At 41.6% G+C, this 21118-nt stretch overlaps 2 protein-coding genes and 1 non-coding gene across 7 annotated transcripts; 2 read left to right on the top strand and 1 right to left on the bottom strand.

Moving 5' to 3' along the window:
* Positions 1-602: 602 nt before the first annotated feature.
* TMEM14A (transmembrane protein 14A) lies at positions 603-8975 on the top strand. 5 transcript variants are annotated; one of them, XM_072944811.1, is made up of 6 exons: positions 636-785; positions 1067-1118; positions 2803-2887; positions 4345-4446; positions 6021-6108; positions 8041-8975. In XM_072944811.1, the coding sequence occupies exons 3-6, from the start codon at positions 2818-2820 to the stop codon at positions 8078-8080; spliced, it is 300 nt and encodes a 99-aa protein (XP_072800912.1). In that variant the 5' UTR covers positions 636-785; positions 1067-1118; positions 2803-2817; the 3' UTR covers positions 8081-8975. The 5 variants fall into 5 exon arrangements, with proteins under 5 accessions (XP_015101005.2, XP_015101007.1, XP_072800912.1 ...); XM_072944812.1 differs by having other exon boundaries at positions 690-715; XM_015245521.3 differs by lacking the exon at positions 1067-1118 and having other exon boundaries at positions 626-785.
* A 1233-nt stretch (positions 8976-10208) lies between these two features.
* On the bottom strand, positions 10209-18992 carry LOC140687867 (glutathione S-transferase-like). Its single transcript, XM_072945809.1, has 6 exons — positions 18987-18992; positions 18515-18567; positions 16944-17075; positions 13766-13907; positions 11725-11856; positions 10209-10379 (listed from the first exon to the last, which is right to left on the bottom strand). Exons 1-6 carry the CDS (start codon positions 18990-18992, stop codon positions 10209-10211), a joined length of 636 nt encoding a protein of 211 aa, XP_072801910.1.
* TRNAV-AAC (transfer RNA valine (anticodon AAC)) lies at positions 18288-18360 on the top strand. The gene has a single exon. It is a non-coding gene; the product is annotated as a tRNA-Val (tRNA).
* Positions 18993-21118: the final 2126 nt, after the last annotated feature.

Below are 21118 nucleotides of genomic sequence, written 5' to 3'. Positions count from 1 at the left end.
GCCTTCCAATTTTGGCACTCCATACCATTCCCTTCAGGTACTTAAGCCCAGCAAATCCTGGGCTTGCAGTATAAAACCAGGATCCTGGTCTCCCCACCACATCTAGATGACCGTGTAGATAGTGCGATGTAATGAAGGGTGCTCGAGCTTTGAAACCAAACTCTGGTTCTAAACGTTGCACCCCACTTAGGAGCTGAGCCTGTAGAAAACGGAATCCCTTCTTCTCTGTGAACCTTAGCTCCCTCCGATGAAAACGGGGACAATCTTCTGGAGAGTACGTAAAAGGCCTGGGTTGCTGGAGGAGTCCCACAAATGTCCCTTGAATGATGAAGAAACTTATTCACGGTTAAAAATCTTTTGCCTTCTGGAATCCCTGGTACAACCAGCCACTCCTTGCGAATGCTTGTCAGTTCCGCTCCGCCCGGCAGGAGGCGGCAGACCCCAGTCACGGCCAGAAGGCCAGCCGCGGAAGCCAGTGGCCAGATGCGGCCTCCGCCTGGGATGCTACTGCGCCGGCGCTGTCGGTGTTACGGGTGGTTCTAGGCTCCCCAGCTGCGCAGGGCGGGCGTGGGCTGGGTAGGGCCGAGCGGCGGAGGAAGGAGTGCAGCGCATGCGCGCGGCGAGGGCCTCTGGGAACCAGCGGCCCCGCCCAGTGCTGGAGCCCAGCGCGCAGAGTCGGAAGGTGCTGGCGGCGGGGTCCGTTTCCCAACTCCAGGTACGCAGGGTTCCCGCAGCTGGCTCTCGGCTTTTCTCTTTTCAGCCGCGGAGAGCGCTCAGGGCTGCAGGTGAGTTGTACACCTCGTCATCGAGATCTTCCTACCCGTAATTGTCATGCAAACGTGCAGAAATAAGCAGATAGTGATGCAGAGATACTTGGGAGGGTTTTGCAGGAGGTGAGGTCTACTCTCCTGGGGATCGCTTCTCCCTCCTGGGAGTTCGCCGAATTTCTTCCATCCAAGGTCCTGAATCTCCCATCTTCTTTCCTGGAGCTAGGGAGAGGTGGGGGAAAGGGGTGGGGCTTTTGTACCATTGCAGAAATGCTTGACAAGGTTTTAAACCTTCGCAGCACCACGCACTTCACTCGAAAATGTGTCTTTCGAGCCCCAAGGCGTTAAAAGGTAGGTAATTATTGATGCTCAATATGTGAAAATGCTTTTTATTTAATAGTTTACGAAAAATCTCATTTTGGAGAGCTAGGGGCAAGGAGGGCTCTGTCATCTATTTTTGTATGTTATGCAGTAAATCAGTTTGTTTCATTGCACCCAAGATGCTTTCTGGTCTTTCCAAGGGCTGGGCATCGTGTATGCGATGGGAGCACGTGACGCGTGACGCACAGCGTCCCCACCCATCCCTCCCGTGTTAACTCGCCCTCTGGCTTTTCTGTGTGGTTCTGAGCAGGTCGTGCCAGGGCTGATTGCTTTTTTCCTGAATTTTTGCTGTGAGCACAGAAACTTATTACAACGATTGAGAATAGATTTATTTTGCCTTTGTAGAACACTCAGCTCACTAAGGAGATGAAGGGACTGGCTTTTTCCTGGCAAATGAGCTATATCCAGGGTAGGTCAGTTACAGTGTCTTCAGACCAAAATTATCCCTGTGGTTCACTTAGTCATTCACTCATTCATTCAGCAAGTAGTTGCTAAGCCCCTGCCTTGTGCAGGGCAGTGAGCTTGGTGCTGTGAGGAAGATGAAGATGAATTGAACCTGAGCTTAGCCCTCAAGGAGCTTGACTGGCCCAGAGGAAAGATAAGCTCAATGTAAGTAATTCCATCAGGTAGAAGAGATGGGGCCCCAAGAGAGGGTCAGAGGAAGAACTGGGCGGCTCAGAGGAGGAACAACCAGCCTTTCATACCAGTTGATTGGCTTAAGGAGAAAATTACTACCTGATGATGAGTGATTGTTCTTGCGTGCATCACATCTGCATGTGAGGCTGTTTTTCTGACTGTTGGGCATTTTAGACTGAAGACTGAGTATGTTTCAGACAGGCCCAGAGTGCATGCTCAGCACCCAAGAGGTCCTGGGTTCAATCCTCAGTACTGCCTCCAAGCGGAAATCAGTGAAGAAACCTAATTACCTCCCCCTCATAAAACAGACAGGCCCCATCATTCCTGGCCACCCCCACCTCCCTCCACCACACACTGGCTGCTGTCCTAGTGCCCCTGTCTGAGGGAATAGCATCAAGCCTCTCCTCTCGCCGCCCCTCCTAGTGGTCAGAGCCAGAGACTCAGCCCTCCCCCTCCCTCCCCACATCCGTGCTTACTGATTCTACCTCCTGACCTCTCTCACATCTGTCTTCCTCTCTCCACTCTCCTGGGCATTTTGCCAGGCCAGGCCCCCATCATCTCTCGCTCGGTTTACTGCATCAGGCTCGCAGCTTCTCTCCTGGCCACTTCAACCCACCTCCCACTCCTGCAGCCAGAAGGAGCTTGCTGGATTAAATCTGACTGTGAGGCCCCTTCATTCACCTCTCACTGCCTTCAGGATGGAAACCAAATGCCCTTTCCAGGCTTCCATGGGTGGTCTGGCCTTTCTTCCCCAGCCCCCTTTCTTCACACCCCTTGCCCTTCTCTGCATTTGGAAACCATGCCATGCTCTCTCGTGCCACCAGGCCTTTGCACATGTCTCCATTCTGCCTAGAACACACCCTTCCTTGCCACCTTCCTCACTTGGTTGACTCCTGCCCTCCCCCAGGAGGAGAAATTAGTTTCTATAATTCTGTGGCATGCACATCATTGTAATACAGATTTGCTCCCCCAAGCTCTTTGTATTTTGTAAAACATTTCCCCCCACCCCTTGCTTTAGAATCGAACCTTGACAATGGACCTGGTTGGTTTTGGTTATGCAGCCCTGGTGACGTTCGGAAGCATTTTGGGATATAAGCGGAGAGGTAAGCCCAAGACAGATTTTTCATCAAAGAAACCTGGGGAGCTTGGCGGTGGTGTCAGGATCATCTGAGGGCTTATAAGTAGGGCAGGAAGCTGACCAAGTCCTGGGGGTGGCTGAGGACCAGCACATGGTGGAAGTCGAAGGAGGGGGTTTTGTGGGGCTGGGTGGACAGAACATTCCAACCTCGGGGTCTGTCACCCTTCATCTGTCAGTATCAGTTGCATAAATAATTGACTTAATCTCCTCAGGGCTACTCCCTTATTATCAAATGAGGATTCTTGTTTGTTTGTTTACATCCTCATAGTGTCAAAAAACTGACTTGTGTTGATGTTGTCTGTTGCACAGGAAAATTCATTAAATACTTAGATATCATATCTGAAGTAGTCCCTTCATCTCTGTCCAAAGATGGGGGAAAAAATAGTTGGTAAATTAAAGGATTTTCATGGAGAAAAAGGAAATTTTTATATATTGCTTTGTTTTAAGGTAAAGGCATTTATAGTCATGGTGTCTCCTGTTTCTTATATTTTTCTTATTTCTTACATTTTTAAGAAATTCATAAATTAAGTTAATTTCAAAGAGTGTTTGATATCTATGACATGGGGGGGACTTGCGTTTCAGGTCTATAGATTATCAGATTATGTCCTTCTTTAGCAGTTTCTTGAGGGATAGGAAAAAGGGAGTATGTGTGTGTGTCTGCCTGCAATGGTTTTTAACCCTGTTAGAATCTGAATTTCCTGTAGATATTTAAGAAAGAGATGCCTTGACCCTGGGGATTCCATTGCGGTAGATTCTAAGTAGAGTGAGAGCCCTGAAGCAAGGATGGCGCGTGTTGGTCACGGTGTCGCGTTGCCCAGGGCCGGGGCAGTGGGAGGGCACCGGCTGGGGAGGGGATGGATGCGCGGCCGGCCGGCTGCGCCAGTGCCCGGGTTCTCCCTGTTACTCAGTGTAGTCACGGTTCATCCCCGAGCCCTGAAGTGCTGGGGCCGGAAGGTTTGTGAATCATTCAGGACAGAACCATTGCTTGCTTTGCACAGGTCTTCTACCTCCATGAGCTAAAAATACCATTTCGTCTTATTTTTATCATCGCAACCTGAGAGTAAAAATATGGAGACTAGGAGAATAGGAGGGAAAAAAGAGAGACGTTCAGAAGTCAAGTTAATTGTTCAAAATCACGCGGTCCCCGTCGGACGCACTACTGCAGGGCGGCTTTCTGTGCCCCGTCGTCGGGCCTAGGCCTCACATCGCTGTGTGCTCGGGGCTCCTCTGCCTCCAGTTTGGGGTTCAGCATGGAACAGCCATTTCTCGGAAACGATCCGTGAATAGCCAACATCTGACTTGGCCTGGTCCAGTTACAGTGCCCGAGGAGAAATGCGTTTATCATCCTTGACGTGATGAAGGAATTGCCTTCATTCGGGGATTTTCTCTTTCTCTCTCTGAGTCTGTACGTTTTTTTCCCAGGTGGTGTTCCATCTCTGATTGGTGGTCTTTTTGTTGGATTTCTGGCTGGCTATGGAGCTTACCGGGTCTCCAATGACAAGCGAGATGTAAAAGTGTCGCTGTGTGAGTAAGGCATTTACCCAGTTATGGAGAATCGAAGCTTGGGGGTAGCTTTTGATACCTTTCCTAGAGGTCCTAGAAAATACTGGTCAGGTGGTGGGCGGCCACTGCGTGGGTGGGGACTGAACACCATTCTTGTTCCTTTCTACACAGACACCATCAAAAATAACAATGTTGCTACCAGGCCTTCCAACTCAGAAGAATACTGCTATAAAATTTGTTACTGGAGAAATGAAATAAAATTAGAAAAAGCAAGGAATTATGCCAAGGTTTTCTGCTAACGCTTCTAAATGTATATTAGCATAGTTTGTGTGACTGTGAAAATTCCTAAGAAGAGACAGCCTTGCGTTCTCTTATTTAATTCAAGAATGGCTTTTAGATCCAGCTTTGCTTTAATCTTTAATCCAGAGAAGCAAGGCTGATCCTTTTTTGGCTTCATCCCTTGCTGGGTTTAGTAGGAGCATGTTCACAGGAAAGATGGAAAAAAACCTGTGTGTGTTTAAAGCCCCAGGGTGCTTGGCTTTCTTCTTTCTAGGTTGAAAGAGATACAGTGGAGGCTGGGGAAACTACAGCAAGGAAATGGTCTCTGTTTAATTTGACGATTATTCAAAGTGCCTGGCGGGGGAAGTGGTGAGGTGGAAGAAAATACAAAGGAAGACATTGTAATTGTTCAATATTTAAGGGAAAGAAAAAGATTAAGTGTAATTTTTTTCTTAGTTTAAACAGGAGCTAGGGAATATTTTTAATAATGAAATTATGTCAGAAGATAAAAATATATCAGCAAGGTATAGATATATTGGGTTTCTTATTCAGATGCACTTAAATAATTAACATACGTTTATTGTCAATCATGTTTTTTTAATATCAGCAAGTGGTTTTTCCTTGCAAGTTGTTCTTAAATTGTGACATCAGTGCCCTGATCTCTTATGTGAAACTGCCCATCTCTTGGTTCAGCTCGTAAAAGGCTGGGATGATGCCTCTGAATTTAATATTATTATTAGACTGTTTTTTTTTAGTCTCCAGGCATGAAATTTCCTGAAATGGAATGCTACAAAATACAAATGGCCAGCCTTTTCCTAGTATTGTTTTATTAATGAGGTCTTACTTTAAAGATTTATTTTAGAAACGAATTCTTTTCCTAACGTTCTATTAACTAGCCATTTAGGGGATGGCTCCTGTGGGTCCAGGTGTACTGCTGAGTGTTCCTGAGGAAACCTGGATAAGACACCATCCTGACCCTCCAGGAGTGTCCTAAAATAGAAATTTAAGTCAGAAAAAGACTTTTTCTTTTGAAGACGTTTCAGGGATGAATTTCAACATGCTAGTTTAGTCAGAAACCTTTTTGATAAACTGGTTTATAAAAGTGTTTTAATAGGGCACTTTATTTTTTCAAGAAAACAGCAACTCAATACCTATATGTAATAAAGAGTAGTTATATTAGAAAGCCAAAATGATGATCTTTTCTCTTTTATTGCCTTTTTTTTTTTGCCTTCCTCCCCCCAATTTTTTTTTTTTTTCACAAGCAAGCATTGATAACATGTTTGAAACTCTGGCTCACGCACTGGTTTGGTTTTTAGTTACAGCTTTCTTCCTGGCCACCATAATGGGGGTGAGGTTTAAGAGGTCCAAGAAAATAATGCCAGCTGGGCTGGTTGCAGGTTTAAGGTAAGAAAACCTGTTTTGAGCTATATACTTTGCCATCATTTTGAAGTACTGAGTTTTTAGCAAACATCAGTTTTAATTTGAAAGGTCAAAGTAGTTTTTATTACAATCAGCATGATTATAAAAAACCTTAAAATATCATATGTTCTGTCAGTTGTGTGTCTTTATGTGCACATGCACGTTTTTATCAAATACCCTTATGGTAACTCTAGTATCTGATCACATGTACACACTTACCGTTTTCAGAATAAAGAACTAAATTCAGCCTCAGTTTTCCCTCAAGATTTATCCATCTGAGATAGTAAATGTATTCATTTAAATCTGACATTCAGTCTTACTTAGAGAGTTGGACAGAGTGACAGTCTGTTGCAGTGATTTTGAGTTTCTAAGGGAGAAAACTTAATATTTTTTAAGAACGTAAATAGGGAGCTTCAGGTTTTTCTCAATTTGATCCCAGTAATTCTATCCCGGAGATGAGGCACACTAGCAAGTAAAAAGTTACGCTTAACATTTTTAGTTCTTCCTGGAAGCTACCTTTACATGTTGAAACGTATATATAAGTTCATGTCTTTTGATGTACGTTTTCACTTTGTGGAATTTATTCCAAAAGAATGAGATGCATACAAAGACTGATATTTATTGCTACTTTATTTCTAGTGGAAAACTTGATGACCTGAAAAAATTAGAAAACAGCTTAAAAATTCACCAGTCAGGAAGTGTTTCAATCAGTGTTTTGTTCACTTAATGGAATATTGAGCGAGTTATTACATGTCATGTTTTCAAAAACTATTTAGTGGCATTGAAAAATATTAGTGACATGATAGGAAAGGAAAACAGAATAAGAAACCATAGTGTGATCTCAAGTTTTAAAAAGCTGGTGTATAAAAAAACAACCTAAGAAAGAAATGCTTCAAATTGTTACACTTTCTAGACAGTAACGCAATGGGGAGTTTTCTCCTTTCTAATTTTCCCTGAATTTTCTAGTGTGGCTGTGTGGAATGTTTATGATTTGGAAGGGCAAGTGTGATTATAAAGGACTGCTTTCATATATGCATGTATATCATGACTGAAACATTATGCTGTTCACCAGAAACTGACGCAATATTGTAAACTGATTATATTTCAATAAAAAGAGAAAAACTATAACACAACATTGTAAAATGACTATAACTCAATAAAAAATTTTTATATAGAAAAAAAAGAACATATATCCATGGAAAAAACAAACAAACAAAAAACCCAACAACAACAAAAAAGAAAAATCCAGAAGGCACTTTCTTGGCCCAATAAAGGACATTCCAGAAAACCCACAGAAATCTCATATCTAACAATGAAACTTTAACAGGGTCCTCTGTAGGGAGAGGTTCAGTATACACATGCCTGTTTTCGTCATTTCTGTTCTCCGTTGTTCTGGAGATCCTTACATAGTAAGTCAAGAAAAATAATAATAAAAGGTAAAGGCTTGGGGGAAAAAAATAAAGATTGCTTTCTAATTAATAGCCCTGTTCTAAAAATGGTACTTATTGGTAAAAAGACTCAGAAGTAGGGTTTACAGTTCAAGAAGACGTGCAGATTATAATGACGACATCCCCAAATCGCGCGTTGATTCGTTTTTTTTTCAAGTTGCTTGCCTTTACTAGCTTTTGAAAGTTTTGTGTTTCTTTCCAAACCTTTCTCTTATCAAAGTCCAGCCTAGATTTTCAGAACAGTGAGTTCTGATTTTTCTCCTTCATTCACTGAACGTTTTTAAGTGTCTCCTTCCGTCAGGTCTGGGAAGTTGGGGTACAAGGATGGTGAGAGCACCCCTGCTCCAGGGAGAGAGGCAGGACAGAAGGCTGGGGTTGAGAAGCACTCGGGTTGGGTGGGCGCACAGCCCATCTGTACCCTTCTGTCTGAGACTCACCCTCCCTCTCCCTGTCTTTCCCTTTCATCCAGCCTCATGATGATCCTGAGACTTGTCTTACTGCTGCTCTGAGGATCCAGAGGAACTGAAAACTTAAGATCATGTCATTCACTGTAACGGGCAGAGCCTACTCTTTGTATTGAAAAGATACATTTCAATATGGAATGTTCAGTATGGTCTTATCTTGTTAGAAACTGCAAAAGAAACTGTCACCTGTAATACAGACATGAGTTTGAGGGATTTTTTTTTAAATAAATAGTTCAACTGTTTTCTAATTGTCAGGTACTGGTTTTGTTAAAGATATTTAATACATCATGATACACTCTTTCATTCGCTATGTCTAGTTTATATTATATATATGTGGTCTTTTTTGATTGTTACAAAATCATGTCTGAAGTAAGTTTAAATTAAACTACAACTTATCAGATGATGGAACGCCCTAAGTGGGCTTCACAAATGCTAATGTATCTATTTGTCATTTGTGTTTTATTCAAAATTATATTTTTTCCATTTTAATTGTATTACTGCCAGTGGTTTTTTTCCTTTAAAAAAACTTAAAAAAAATAAAAAGGACAAATGAACTTATATATAAAACAGAAACAGACTCACCGACATAGCATACAGACTTGTGGTTGCCAGACGGGAGAGGAGTGGGAAGGGATAAATTGGGAGTTTGAGATTTGCAGATACTGACAGGTATATATAAAATAGATAAACAAGTTTATACTGTATAGTACAGGGAAATATATTCAATATCTTGTAGTAGTTTACAGTGAAAAAGAATATGAAAATGAATATATGTGTATCCATGTATGACATTGTGCTGTATACCAGAAATTGACACGACATTATAAACTGACTATACCTCAATTAAAAAAAATAAATAAACAAAAACTTCATCCTCAACAAACTGTGTACTAACAGAATGTCTTCAGTATTCAAATAAAAGCATTCTGTTTTAAACGTGTTTCTCTCATTTTGGTCTCTTCTCTATGGACTCAAATCATTTTTAACTTTTAAGTGCTCAATTATTAATGAAGGAGATTGGTAAAGAGGGTTATTGGAGCCAGAACTCTTCCTCAGGAGCACATATTCTGTCTCTGAAACAGTAATAATCCTGAGATGAAAGTGATTTTGTCTCCAACCACTGCTTCTTTCCAGGCATGGTTATCAATTTACGTCCAGGGTACTTGCCTATAGGTGAGTCCCCCCAGCCCAGTTCTCCCACCGACTGCTCTCTGCCCTTTGCAAGGTCATGTCCCATCTCTGGGACTCATTTTCTCCTCCTAGAGAAGGAATTTGGACTAAATGATCGACCAGACTCCTTAAAGCGCTAAACGTCTGCAATTCTGGTCCTGTTGGCTCCACTTGCACCATGGTGTCAAGATTTCAAACCATTCTTCCCAAAACATGCTGGGTAGAGTCTCCACTGATAACAGCAGAGTTGATAAGGTTGTGTTCAGTTACCTTTCCCAACTGACCTTCAAGGAGGTTGTTAAATTTTCAGTGATGATTCAGTTAAGGGGAGAATTAAAAAAAAAAAGCCTATTCGTTTAACCAAATCAGAAACCCAGAGAGAATCTTTTGATATACTTTTAAATATCCTGCTTTAAAAAAAAAATCCTGCTAATTGTAATGGTGCCAAACAGGTTGTTACACAAGCAAGACTGGGGACACAGTGGTTATTGGAGTCTCTGTGCACATGCGGAAGGACCTTCTGATTTGGATGGACAGCAGTTGGTGCTCAGACTACCTATGATGCCAAGAAATGTGAAATTGATTCTATCTGTAAAAGACTCTATAGTGATTGGCAGTTTAAGAAGCTAGTTTAAAGCTATGCTGTGTCCTGGACTTTTCCAGAGGAGGTGGAAGTGGGTGATGGTTGATACAAGTGTGGTTGTTCCTTTGGTTTATTTGCTTTAAAAGAAATCTTTGGTATCTGTTGGTTTACTTATGATTTTACTCTTTGGCAGTAAGTAGAATGCAGAAGAATTTTCATTTGGATGATTCTGATTACTTGGTGTTTTCCTGTTTTATGGAAAACAGAAGCAGCACTGTCTGATGCACTGATAAGTATTAGGCAGTTTTATTTCCTTATGCTTTTTATTACTTTATTAAAATGGCCTTGTGATTTCTTTTCTGGGCAGTGCTGCAAATGTAAAGTGAAGTATTTCCTAAGTTCTTTAGACCACTTCATTTGTTAATACTCAGCTATTATTGTACCCATGTTTTTAAGAAACATGCCATGTTCAAATTTGAATATATTCTTCACGACCTCAGTGGAGTCTTCATCTAATGGAGGTTTCCTCTGGCTTCCAGGCTGGAGAAATTTGTTAATTGTGGGAATGGAGCTGATTCTGGCCTTAAATTCCTAAAATGCAAACGTATACTGTCCATGAGAAGAGATTATGGCAAAATAAACAAAAGATAAACGGGACCCATTTTTGTATATGAGAAAAAATGTTGAAAATGTACATTTCTCATTGCCGGTAGAAATGGGGGATAAAAATGGAATTTTTACACATTGTGTGGCATTGCAAAGTGATGCCTGGCAGAACACAAGCTAGCAATATTTCTCAAGGAACACAAAAATGCTAATAGGCTCAAACCACAAGAGCCCATTTGTAAGACTGTATCCTAATATAATCTTGAATGTGGAAAAATTCATATCCATGAAGATGCTGTTGCGACATTATTTACAGAAGCAGATATTCCAGAGTATCCTGATGTATTGCTAATAAACCAAAATCCTCATTTTTCTCATGTTATAAGCATTTTTCATGTCATGTAATCTCTGAAAAACATAACTTCAAGTGGCTGCATAAAATTCTAGACATTTCTCAGGTATTGACTATTTAGGTTGTTTATGATTTCATCACTATTTAAAGTTATCCTGAGCACAATGAATAGAGTATTATATAATGATGAAAAATGTAAAAATAACAACACACTTCATTGTCTAAAAATGAGCCAAACTAAATAACAATACCAAAACGTGCTTGTGTGTAATGCAACACGAAGTGGAAAAGTGAGGCTGCAGAGTTATCATGACTTAGATTACAGCTATTTTAAATCAGCATATTTTTAAAAGGTTATAAAGGAATCCACAACACAGCACAGTGTTCGAGAACTCAGGAGGTGAGGTCAGGCAGACCGAGGTTTGAGTCCCACTCCTGCCACCTACTAACAGGGCGACCTCAGGAAAGTTAGTTAACCTCTCTGAGTCTTGTCTCCTATCTACTCTGAGGATGGAATAAAATAAATGGGGTAAAGTGTGTGCAGTGCTGGTACAAGGCTTGGCAGGTAACAATAGCATAGTCCGTGGTTATGGGTATGGGTACGCAGTGGCTCTGTTCGGAGGGGCTTAAGTGTTGTCCCTTCACCTTGACAAGAAGAAGGAAGCCGCTTGTACTGTGGGTCTGCTACATTCCAGACAAAGCCTTCGAAATTCAATTCCTGCAAGAAACCTGGCCCGGGTGAACCTCCTCTGCTTTCCCACATCCTTTTACTGTTTCATTGACTCCATTATGTTGAGGTTATCTGTCTGTATGCTTGTCTCCCTACTAGGCATGTTCCTTGAGGGCATCTTGGCACCCCTAGCACAGGCATAAAGAAGTTAGTAGGTTCTTAAAGAATAATGAATGACTTAAGGAAAGATTATAAATGAATGATTAAAAATCCCTTCTCCTTCTTGGGAGCTGTTTGGAGAGCATTACCTGCAGCAGAGGGAAGCCTGAGAGGACATTGGGTTTCCACTCTTCAGCCATTAAGATGACTTCAAGGAGCTGTACATCCACCCAGTTCAGCTGATCACCCACCAGAAAATCTTGCCCGTGGTCTCTTAGCGCCTGCGGATAGTCGAAAACGAAAGATGAGGATTTGGGGTCCTCCAAGTTAAAGTCAACGTGGTTTGGCAGAAAGGCCTCTAAGAATTCAGAGACCTGGTTCCCGATCTTTGCCCCCAGCTCACTGTGTGAGTTCAGATAAGTCCCGCTTCTCTCCGAGGACCTCAGTGTGTTCATCTGAAAGAGGCAGGAGAGCTTAGATCCCCCTGAGGATTCTGAACACTGGAAGCAGCTCCTTCTCCTGTGCCTTCTCCATGAGCCTTTATGGAACAATTTTACCACCGCCACCTGGACCGGGGCTCCTCCCGGCATCCCGGGGCGGGAGCCTCAGGTGTGCGGCTCCCTCTCCCCAGGATCCACACCTCATTTCTACAAGCAAATTTCCGTCAACTAGGGCTTATGGGTCACTTTGAGTCAAACTCTGCTGAACACAGATGATTGGAGTAGGAGGTCACTGAGGATTCGCTGTTCGAGCCCTAGAGCTCTGTGATACTGGGACACTGGGGTGCGGGATGGGGAGTTAGAGGCGTGAGCGCAGGCTCCCGTGTTCTCAGCTGTATGACGCTGGGCACATTACTTCGCTGCTGTTAAGTTCTGTGGGTAACAGAGCCACATCTTTCGTGGAGTTACCATGAAGATTAGATGGCATCCCACACTGGTGACGTGTGTGATGAGCACGCAGTAGGAGATGAGCCATCAATATGATTAGCAGAGCTGTCAGTGAGGATGGTACTGTCACTGCTTTCAGCCACGTGCAGTCTTTGTTTTTCACGGTATCCCATAGTCATTGGGAACGGTGGTGCCAAACATCCATTCCATTGCCACTCTTGGTAAAATTATAAGATAGAAATCTCGTAAATTATATACTAATTGCAAAGGGTTATATTATCTTGAATACTTTTGAAGGAATGCTACGGAGAAAGCCTGAGGTAAAATCTTCAGTCTGATCCATCTTCCATCTTGGACCAAGGGGACTGAAAACTCACTAAATGTCATTAAGGGAAAGGGACAACCTAGAAACTTAGAGTATCTGGGGAGTTGGTACATAAGTCAAAGACAGAAGCATCAAGTAAATAATCTCCATCACTTGACTAGGCTATACAAGGGTTAACTGTGATAAATATATTTAAATGGATGTACCAAATCATTCAGTTGAAACTGGTACAACTCAATCCAGAAAGGATGGAATAAACCGGCATTGCAAGTGGCTTGGAAAAACTCGTCTGGTTCTTTTTTTTTTTTTTTTTAACCAAATGCGAACATTCTTCATGATCTTTTCCTACTGATGACTGATATGATAATGGCAAGAGCGTTGACAATCATCCAACCCTTGTGTTAGAGATGGCACTAAGTATTTGCTTAAAGCGTGAGCTTTTTGAAACATTATTTTTCAGCTGTTAAAAATGCAGAGACAGATGAAAAGCAGGTGTTATTTTTTGGAACAATTTTTCCCCTTAACTTTTAGAATATGGCATAGAATTCTGCAAAACCTTATAAAGTGCCCTGAGCCCTGGTACCATCCTGTGTATTTTAGAAATAAAATCCATCCTTCCCCCACCCCTGACTGTCTAATTAGTGTGGTTTTTGGTTTTTCTCTCTAGAATTCTCTTTATAAGGCCCTGTTTTACTCCAGAATACTCAGTCAGGTAACTGAAATTCTGTGGGCAGCAGAACCACAAAGAATGCTGAAGTTATGCAGGACATCCTTACACAAATAAAACCCAGAAAGCGGGATGGGAGAGTGGAGGGCAGATTCGTTTTATAACTGCCATTGGGGGAGGAATTTTGCTTTCATGAAGTGTTTGGGGAATCTTTCATCCACCAGTAAAATTCTTTATTTTTCGTTTAGTCCTCCTCCCCTCCTCCCCGCCCTGATCCAAGTCACAGAGCAGGGCAGAAGTCTGCAGCTCACCTTCTCATAGATGGGGAAGAACCTTGTTGTGGCTCTTTCAAGGATGTATTCAAGGTTCATCTCCTTCTCCCTGGGCAGGGAGAGCGGGAGGAACATGGCCATGTCACTGAGGTCCTTCAAGCCTTCTGCATACATGTCGATCCTGGAGAAGGAAGGGGTGGTGAGTCAAGCGTTGCAGACAAAGGAAACTCTCATTTCATGAGCCAAAGGGATGTGTGAAATAATGCCTCGGCTTCACCTGCCTGGGTATCAGGTGTCTCCACATTCCAGGAGTTAAAACCCAGTGTTTCTACCTGCATGCTGCTCCTTTGAGATGCTGAGATCCATCTGAGAGGGAGGAAAATTATAGGAGTAAAGTATGCGCGTGATTACATTGAGTATGTGAAACTAATGCTAAATAACACAAGCACAAACAGGGTTAAAATAATCCCTAAAAAATGACGAACTGGTACACTTTACTATGTGAAGAACAGATAAACAACCAGGACCTACCGTACAGCACAGGGGACTGTATTCAATTTCTCATAATAACGTATAATCGAAAAGAATCTGAAAAGAAAAAATACCTATGTATGTATATGTGGAACTGAATTGCTTTGCTGTTACCCCCGAAAATAACATTTTATATCAACTATACCTCAATAAAAAATAAAATGTAAAAAAGTCCTCAAATAATGAATTAGGCAAAGATCCTATTTGGCTATTTAAATGTTGTAATGACAGTGAGATTATCCATGCTGGCACATCCTGGGGAAGAGGTCACTGAGGACCTCTGTACTGCTGACGTCTCCACCTGGATTGAAGGTTCTCAAACTGCTCAATTTAATAAGGCACAGAACTTACTCCACAAGTTCCCACTTGCCACCCCCTACACCTCTGTGCAGAATGAATAGAAGGATGGGTGTTGTGTTTGACAAGACGCCATAGCGTCGTGAAAACACCACTGGTCTGTCACTGGGAAACCTCTGTCCTCATCCAAGGTGAGCCTCTTAACCTCTCTGCACCACAGTTCCTTTAGCTTGAACCTGGAATAGCCATGGGCATCTTTGAAGATGGCCTGAAAGTCTTTGCTTCTCCTGCCTTGAGAGTAAGCCTCATTCTCCTGTTGAACCTCAGTGGGTCTTGGAGACTTGATTAACTAATAGACCAGCGTGGGGCAATCATGTTCTGAGCCTCCAAGGTGAGGTCATTAGAAGCCTGACAGCTGCCACCTGGTCCTCTTTCTTCTGCCTTTGTCTAAGGCAAGCCAGCCGCAGGTGCGATGTCGGACCACACTGAGAACCTTGTGCTGTGAGGAAGCCAAGCTAGCCACACAGGGATGTCAGGTAGAGAGAGCGAGTTGCCTGGGCAGGCCTGGCTGGTCCAGCGCTCCCAACCCAGGTGCCAGCTGTTACCAGTGAAGAACGTGTAAGAGACAGAGTGTCACCTGGCTGGCCGGGCTGCCCCATTGGACGGTGAGAGAGTGCCTGCGGCAGGAAGTCACCAAAGGAGGAGCATTCTGCGCATTTGTGATTATGACACTGAAGGAGTTTTAAAATGGAGTGTCTCACATGTGCAAGGTTTTGTCATAACAGTATACCAAGGAAGGCAGCCTACAAATTTATTCACTTGTTTTCAATCTATAAACATGAGTTCTGTGAAACAGGTACTTTAAAAAAAAAAACATTTTGCATTGAAAGGAACCGTAGCACCTTAGAGAAATGACTGGGTCCGTGTCAAGAGCAGGGAGAGTCACAGGGTTAATCTGGGTCATCCCATTACACCAGATGAGGAGGAAGCGGTCAGAGACCAGAGGGGAAGGTCAACATGCCCAGCAGCCATGTGGCTTCCACTGACCAAAGGTAGGACAACCTGAGCATAAGTTAGAACAGCGATAAAAGTGAATTGAAACATATCAGTGACGTTTACCTGAATGAATTCACAGTGATACTAAGACAACAATTAATTGGTCGATGTTGGAGGATGCTGGTGAGCCCACTTATTATTTGGAAAACTGGTAAACAGAGGGCTAGCATGTTTTTCGTAAAGGAAACTGCACTCCAGATAACCAGAGAGCAGATACAGGGACATTTTTATTTATAGAAGTACTCTAGGTAATAAATGCAGAAGGAATGATGGCACTGAACCCCACTGGCTACTAAGGTCATAAAAGATAGACAAGCAGACATTGTGAGCTTCCTAATTGGGGGTTGTACCAACACCTGTGACACAAGCAGTCTTACAGAAACCACGAGAACTTGAGTCTGATAAAAAATCTTTAAACCCAACAACCAGTTTACAGAAAAAAGAGAGCCAAAGGAATGTGTTTAACGCCACTGCAGGGATGCAGTCAGCAGAAATCTGGCAGGTAGAATCTTCTAGAAAGCAAGGGAAAGCTTATACTGAGATTGAAAAATACCAGATCAATTTAAAAATGTTTACTGCATGAGAATTTTTAAATTTAAGCTTTCAAAAATAAATGCATTTTTGAAATAAGACAACACGAAATTTATTTAAAACCCACCTGGGTTAGTAAAGCATCGACTATTTGTTGTTTACCAACTAAGAGTTTTCTACTTCTGTGCCTTAATTTACAATTTAGGGAGGGTTGCTGTTTTAAACTCCAGGTAAGACCAGGCTAGTTTTGCTGGTTTGTCTCCAGGTCGGCCCATTGCAAAAGGAAGGGTGTGTGCAGAAGCGAATTAATAAACGCCTGGGAGGCGGAATTGGGCATCTAATGAGGTGGTTCCCAAAGGTCACATCCAGAATCAGTGTCACATATTGGACACTCCCTGCCCCCTGATTGCATTTGTTCTTGTGATTTACTCAGCACTGCTCCCACCTAGTGGAGGCAAACGCAGATTCACAGAGAGCAGCAGACTCCTTTATCAGTTTCTGTGCTTGCTTTGTGCCTGTCGGCTAATGGCTTGACCCTAAATGTAGAATCAGAAAATGAAAGAAACTGTGTAGTTGGCCACGAGTTGACAATTGTTGAAGGTAAAAGTTGTGTCCGTGGGGTTTATTATACTATTCTCTCTCCTTTGATATGTGTTAGATTTTTCCATAAGAAAAAGTTAGAAAGCAAGACAAGAATGTTCTGTAAATCTCTCAGGAACTACACATGTCTGCTAACAAGCCTAAAGGTTAATTTTTCTTTTCTATTTTTAATTTTCTTCTAAGTGAGAAGCGACCTATATACCAGGCTTGTTCCTTCGGGCTCCTCCCGTACAAGTCGTATTTCGCAGCGATGTATCTTAGGATGGCTCTGGTTTCTACCAAATTCATCCCATCCATTTCCACCATGGGCACTTTCTCATACATCAGGATTCCACCTGAAAATATGCAAAGGAAAGTTGGATTATTTAGTGTCCCTGATAGTAGTAACTAAGTTTTCTTTAAGGAAGCTACAAAATGGGACAAGGTAATCAAATACTGTTAAAATCTTCAGAAGCAGTAATCTAAAAGGAGCAATACATAGGCACTCATTGCTAGAACAGTGTGTAGAGTGCAAGACATGTTATTGAGGACTCCAGGAGGTACCAAAAATGCATATTCAAAAGCTTTCTGGCCAAGGGTCTCCTGTCTCATCACTTTCTCTCCATTCCTGTGGCCACCGAAGTACCACCATAACATGCCCACTGGGCCCTCTTTATCTGCCCTACATGCACTGCCTGGAGGCTTTCCTGGAGTCAAAAGGCTCTGCTCAAAACCTCCCAAAACTCTTCTTTTCTTGCGTGAGAATAATGTTAACCTCAGCCTGGAATCAGGGCACTATTTGAAAGGTGCCTCCACTTCCCCTCCACACATCACTCGCCTCTACTCTCCTTCATGAGCCTCCATTCCCCCCTCCCCCACCCCGCTCCCGGTCAGAATCCCAGGGACCTTCTAATGAGTACAGTTCTTTGCTTGGGCTTCCTTTTTCAATCTTTCAAGGAATATTGGCATTAAAAAAAACCCCACATGGAAGCAACCTAAATGTTCATTGACAGATGAATGGATAAAAAAGATGTGGTATATATAAATAATGAAATATTACTCAGCCATAAAAAAGAATGAAATAATGCCACATGCAGCAACATGGATGGACCTAGAGATTATCATACCAAGTGAAGTAAGACAGACACAGAAAGATAAATACGATATGCTATCACTTATATGTGGAATCTAAAATATGATATGAATGAACTCATTTACTTTTAAAATGGAAACAGACTCACAGACATAGAAAACAAACATGGTTAGCGAAGGGGAAAGGGTTGGGGGAGGGATAAATTAGAAGATTGGGATTAGCAGATATAAACTACTATGTATAAAATAAACAACAAGGTCCTAATGTATAGCCCAGGGAACTACATTCAACATCTTGTAATAACCTATAATGAAAATGAATCTGAAAAAGAATATATACATATATGTATAACTGAATCACTATGCTGTACACCAGAAATTAACACAACCTTGTAAATCAACTATATTTTGATTTAAAAGAAAACCACAAAACGTATAACTAGAGAGAGCAATGGTTTAATTAAAAAGAAGTGGGGGAGGGTATAGCTCAGTGGTAGAGCGCATGCCTAACATGCATGAGGTCCTGGGTTCAATCCCCAGTACCTCCTTTAAAAGTAAATAAATAGACCTAATTACCTTTCCCCCCAAAATAAAAAAAAAATTTTTAATTTTAAATAATAAATAAAAGAATGTGTGTGTGTCTTTTACAGTAATGGGGAGAACTTGGTCTATTGCAGCATGAGTAACAAGGCTTTTATCTCATCTTGGATTAATTTCTCAAATTCGTCAAGTGTTTCAAAAAGTTCCTCTTCAAACTAAAGAATGAAAGAATATAAGAACAAATTACTATTATTACTTTTATTATTACTGACGAGATCACAGAGAACGAGTTAAATAGAAGGTAGGGGTCTAAGCCACTAATTCGACCAACGTTTCATGTGGTTATTAAACCTACGCTGTATTTTTCTGGGTCTCATGCAACAAATGAAGTTTTTATATAAAACCAAAGGGAAGAGTTTACTGAATTTAGTCGATCCAGGAATATCTACACCTACCGTGGTGCAGATGCATGCTGGCTGAATTTTTCGGGCCACAGTTTAAATGCAGGCTCTCCCGAGTTAACGGGGACAAGCTGCCAACTCCCTTCTAATGTCAGTTTCCGAACATGTGAAAATGAAACCAAATCATGGTGCTGTCATGATGATTAAATGAATTCATACCAAGTAAGACTAACCCTCATGCTTGCATCAGTAATTGAACGCTGTTAGCTTTTTTTCCCTCATCACTTTCACATGTGTGGTGTTTTTGAACTTTATTTCCTCAAGGACATGCAAATGTTTTTCTGATCATTCCATTATATATTCTCTTTTTAAACCCAAGAGGCTTAGACTCAGAGGAATTAGGTTGCAGCCAATCTCAGACATGACTTGGTCACAATCTAACAATAGAACTGAGTGAACTCAAAAGACCTCTGTTGCATTATTTAAAGAAACATATATCAAGGTATAGTTTATTTCTTGCTGCTGTCAAGATTGCTTTTCACTTGTCTTGGTTTTCAGTTTTATTGTTAGATGGTTCCCAATCAACTTCTGGATACTTTCTCTTTAAAACATATCCAGAAATTGAATGTGTGCGTTTTGCATAGTACAATTTTAACGTAAATTTTAAACACAATGAGTTTTTCTGTACTATTTCCTATCATGATTACAGATGGAAAAACCAACACATAACTGGAAAAATAGTATTTTTCCCAACAATTCTATTCTACTCCCTTTACAACAACAACAAAATAACTAAAAGTTTAAAAATTTTGCAATTTGGAATGATAAAAACTATTAAGAAAAGAGACTGAAACATAGTTCCCTGGTTGTCATTTCTGAATATTCTATATTAAATAATGTTAAACCAGACTGTCAAGTCGCCCTCCTTCCTAAACCTCGAAGACCAACGTTAATTACAAGTCTCAAATCCAAGAGATAGAAACATCTCAGTGTCTAGGGAAACCTGCCATCTTTAGTAGACAAAGTAGACAGATGCAAAGAAAAAAAAAATCTGTCTTCCCCTTATTCACTTACAAAATACTGTCAATATTATAACACAAGTTATAGGAACTCATTGTAGAAAAATTAGGAAATAATGGATAAGCTAAAAAAGTTCGTCCTCCTTTTCGGCCCTTTCTCTCAGATCGAGCAGGTGTTTAGTAGACAAACTCTTTTCCTTGTGATTATGTCTTAATGAGCAGAAACATGCATTCAGAAGGTAGAATTGGGCACTTTCTATATTTAAAAAGAGTCTTTGTGTGAGGATGGAGTGTGTACCTGGGAGAGGGGGTGTCTCCCTCTCCCCACCCTTGCTCTTGTTTTTACAAATTAAGTTATCCCTGAGTCTGCTCAAGGATGCCCAATATTAAGACTCTCTCTCCACTTCCTCTTATTCTATGTTCCAAAAACCCTTCTTGGTCCAGACAGGGAATTGGTAGTTGGGATCTCTCTCTTTCTCTTTGTCTTATATTTTCAAAAAAAAAAAAAGGCAACAGTGACATTAAAATATTGATGCTCTTCTTCTGCCAAGCCTTCATTTGATGCTTGGAAAGCCCAGAGAGCTTAAGTGACTTGCCTGAAGTCCCTCAGCTACAGGATGGAAGAACCAGGGCTAGACTTCCTTCTCTCCAAACCCACTACATGGTAGATATTCTCATCTCAGTAAATGCCTAATTTGTACTTAAATAACTTTTATAGGAAGAAGTCATATTTCAAAGTTAATAACTACTGTGAGACTACAGATAGGGGTAACCAATAAATAAAACAGAGCTTCACCCACTGTATTTTCCCCTAAACTTAAAGATTACTTAAGATTTTTATAAAGTGTGATTTTTTTTTTAAATAGCCATATGTTCATGATTTCAATTACTCCTAAAATTTCTCCTGTCAGGAACTCCAGGCTCTTTTAACTGTCTGGTTTGGCCAGGCTCCGGGAGCTCAGAGATTGGGCCCCAGTCTCAAATTCCAACAAGGGCGTTCGTTCATTTGTTACTTTAGCTCCTGCTGGCCGCTGGGAAGACGGGGAGAGGGCAGCTGTGGGCCCAGCCCAGGCCCAGGGGCTCACAGTCTGGGTGTAGACCTGGAGGAGCATGGGATATATGGGAATTCTTCAGACTGGATACAATCTGAAGAATTCTCTGGTAGAGTCGACTGAGTTTTGCCAGATCACACAGAAAAGTTTTCCCATCAGAACTTTTTTCTTTTTTACACCAAAATGATGTGTTTTCCTCAATTTTTTCTTATGCTTGAAGGCTCACCATGTGAGGGGCTACCTTTCGGAACTGCAGGGGGCTCCAAAGATAAACAGAGCACAGCCATTTGGGCA

The sequence above is a fragment of the Vicugna pacos genome, chromosome 20, assembly GCF_048564905.1.
Source record: "Vicugna pacos chromosome 20, VicPac4, whole genome shotgun sequence".
Classification (NCBI taxonomy): domain Eukaryota; kingdom Metazoa; phylum Chordata; class Mammalia; order Artiodactyla; family Camelidae; genus Vicugna; species Vicugna pacos.
The sequence above is the reverse complement of the archived record's forward strand: the minus strand, read 5'-3'. Positions and strand labels throughout refer to the sequence as shown.

Coding starts and splice junctions, on each gene's coding strand:
- TMEM14A (XM_015245519.3), top strand. CDS start 611: ATGCGCGCGGCGAGGGCCTCTGGGAACCAGCGGCCCCGCCCAGTGCTG. Junction 4,447..6,020: donor AGATGTAAAAGTGTCGCTGT/GTGAGTAAGGCA, acceptor TTTGGTTTTTAG/TTACAGCTTTCTTCCTGGCC. Junction 6,109..8,040: donor GGGCTGGTTGCAGGTTTAAG/GTAAGAAAACCT, acceptor CCTTTCATCCAG/CCTCATGATGATCCTGAGAC.
- LOC140687867 (XM_072945809.1), bottom strand. Junction 17,076..18,514: donor TTTGAGAAATTAATCCAAGA/TGAGATAAAAGC, acceptor CATATTTTCAGG/TGGAATCCTGATGTATGAGA. Junction 10,380..11,724: donor CAGGCTTCCCTCTGCTGCAG/GTAATGCTCTCC, acceptor TTTGCATTTTAG/GAATTTAAGGCCAGAATCAG.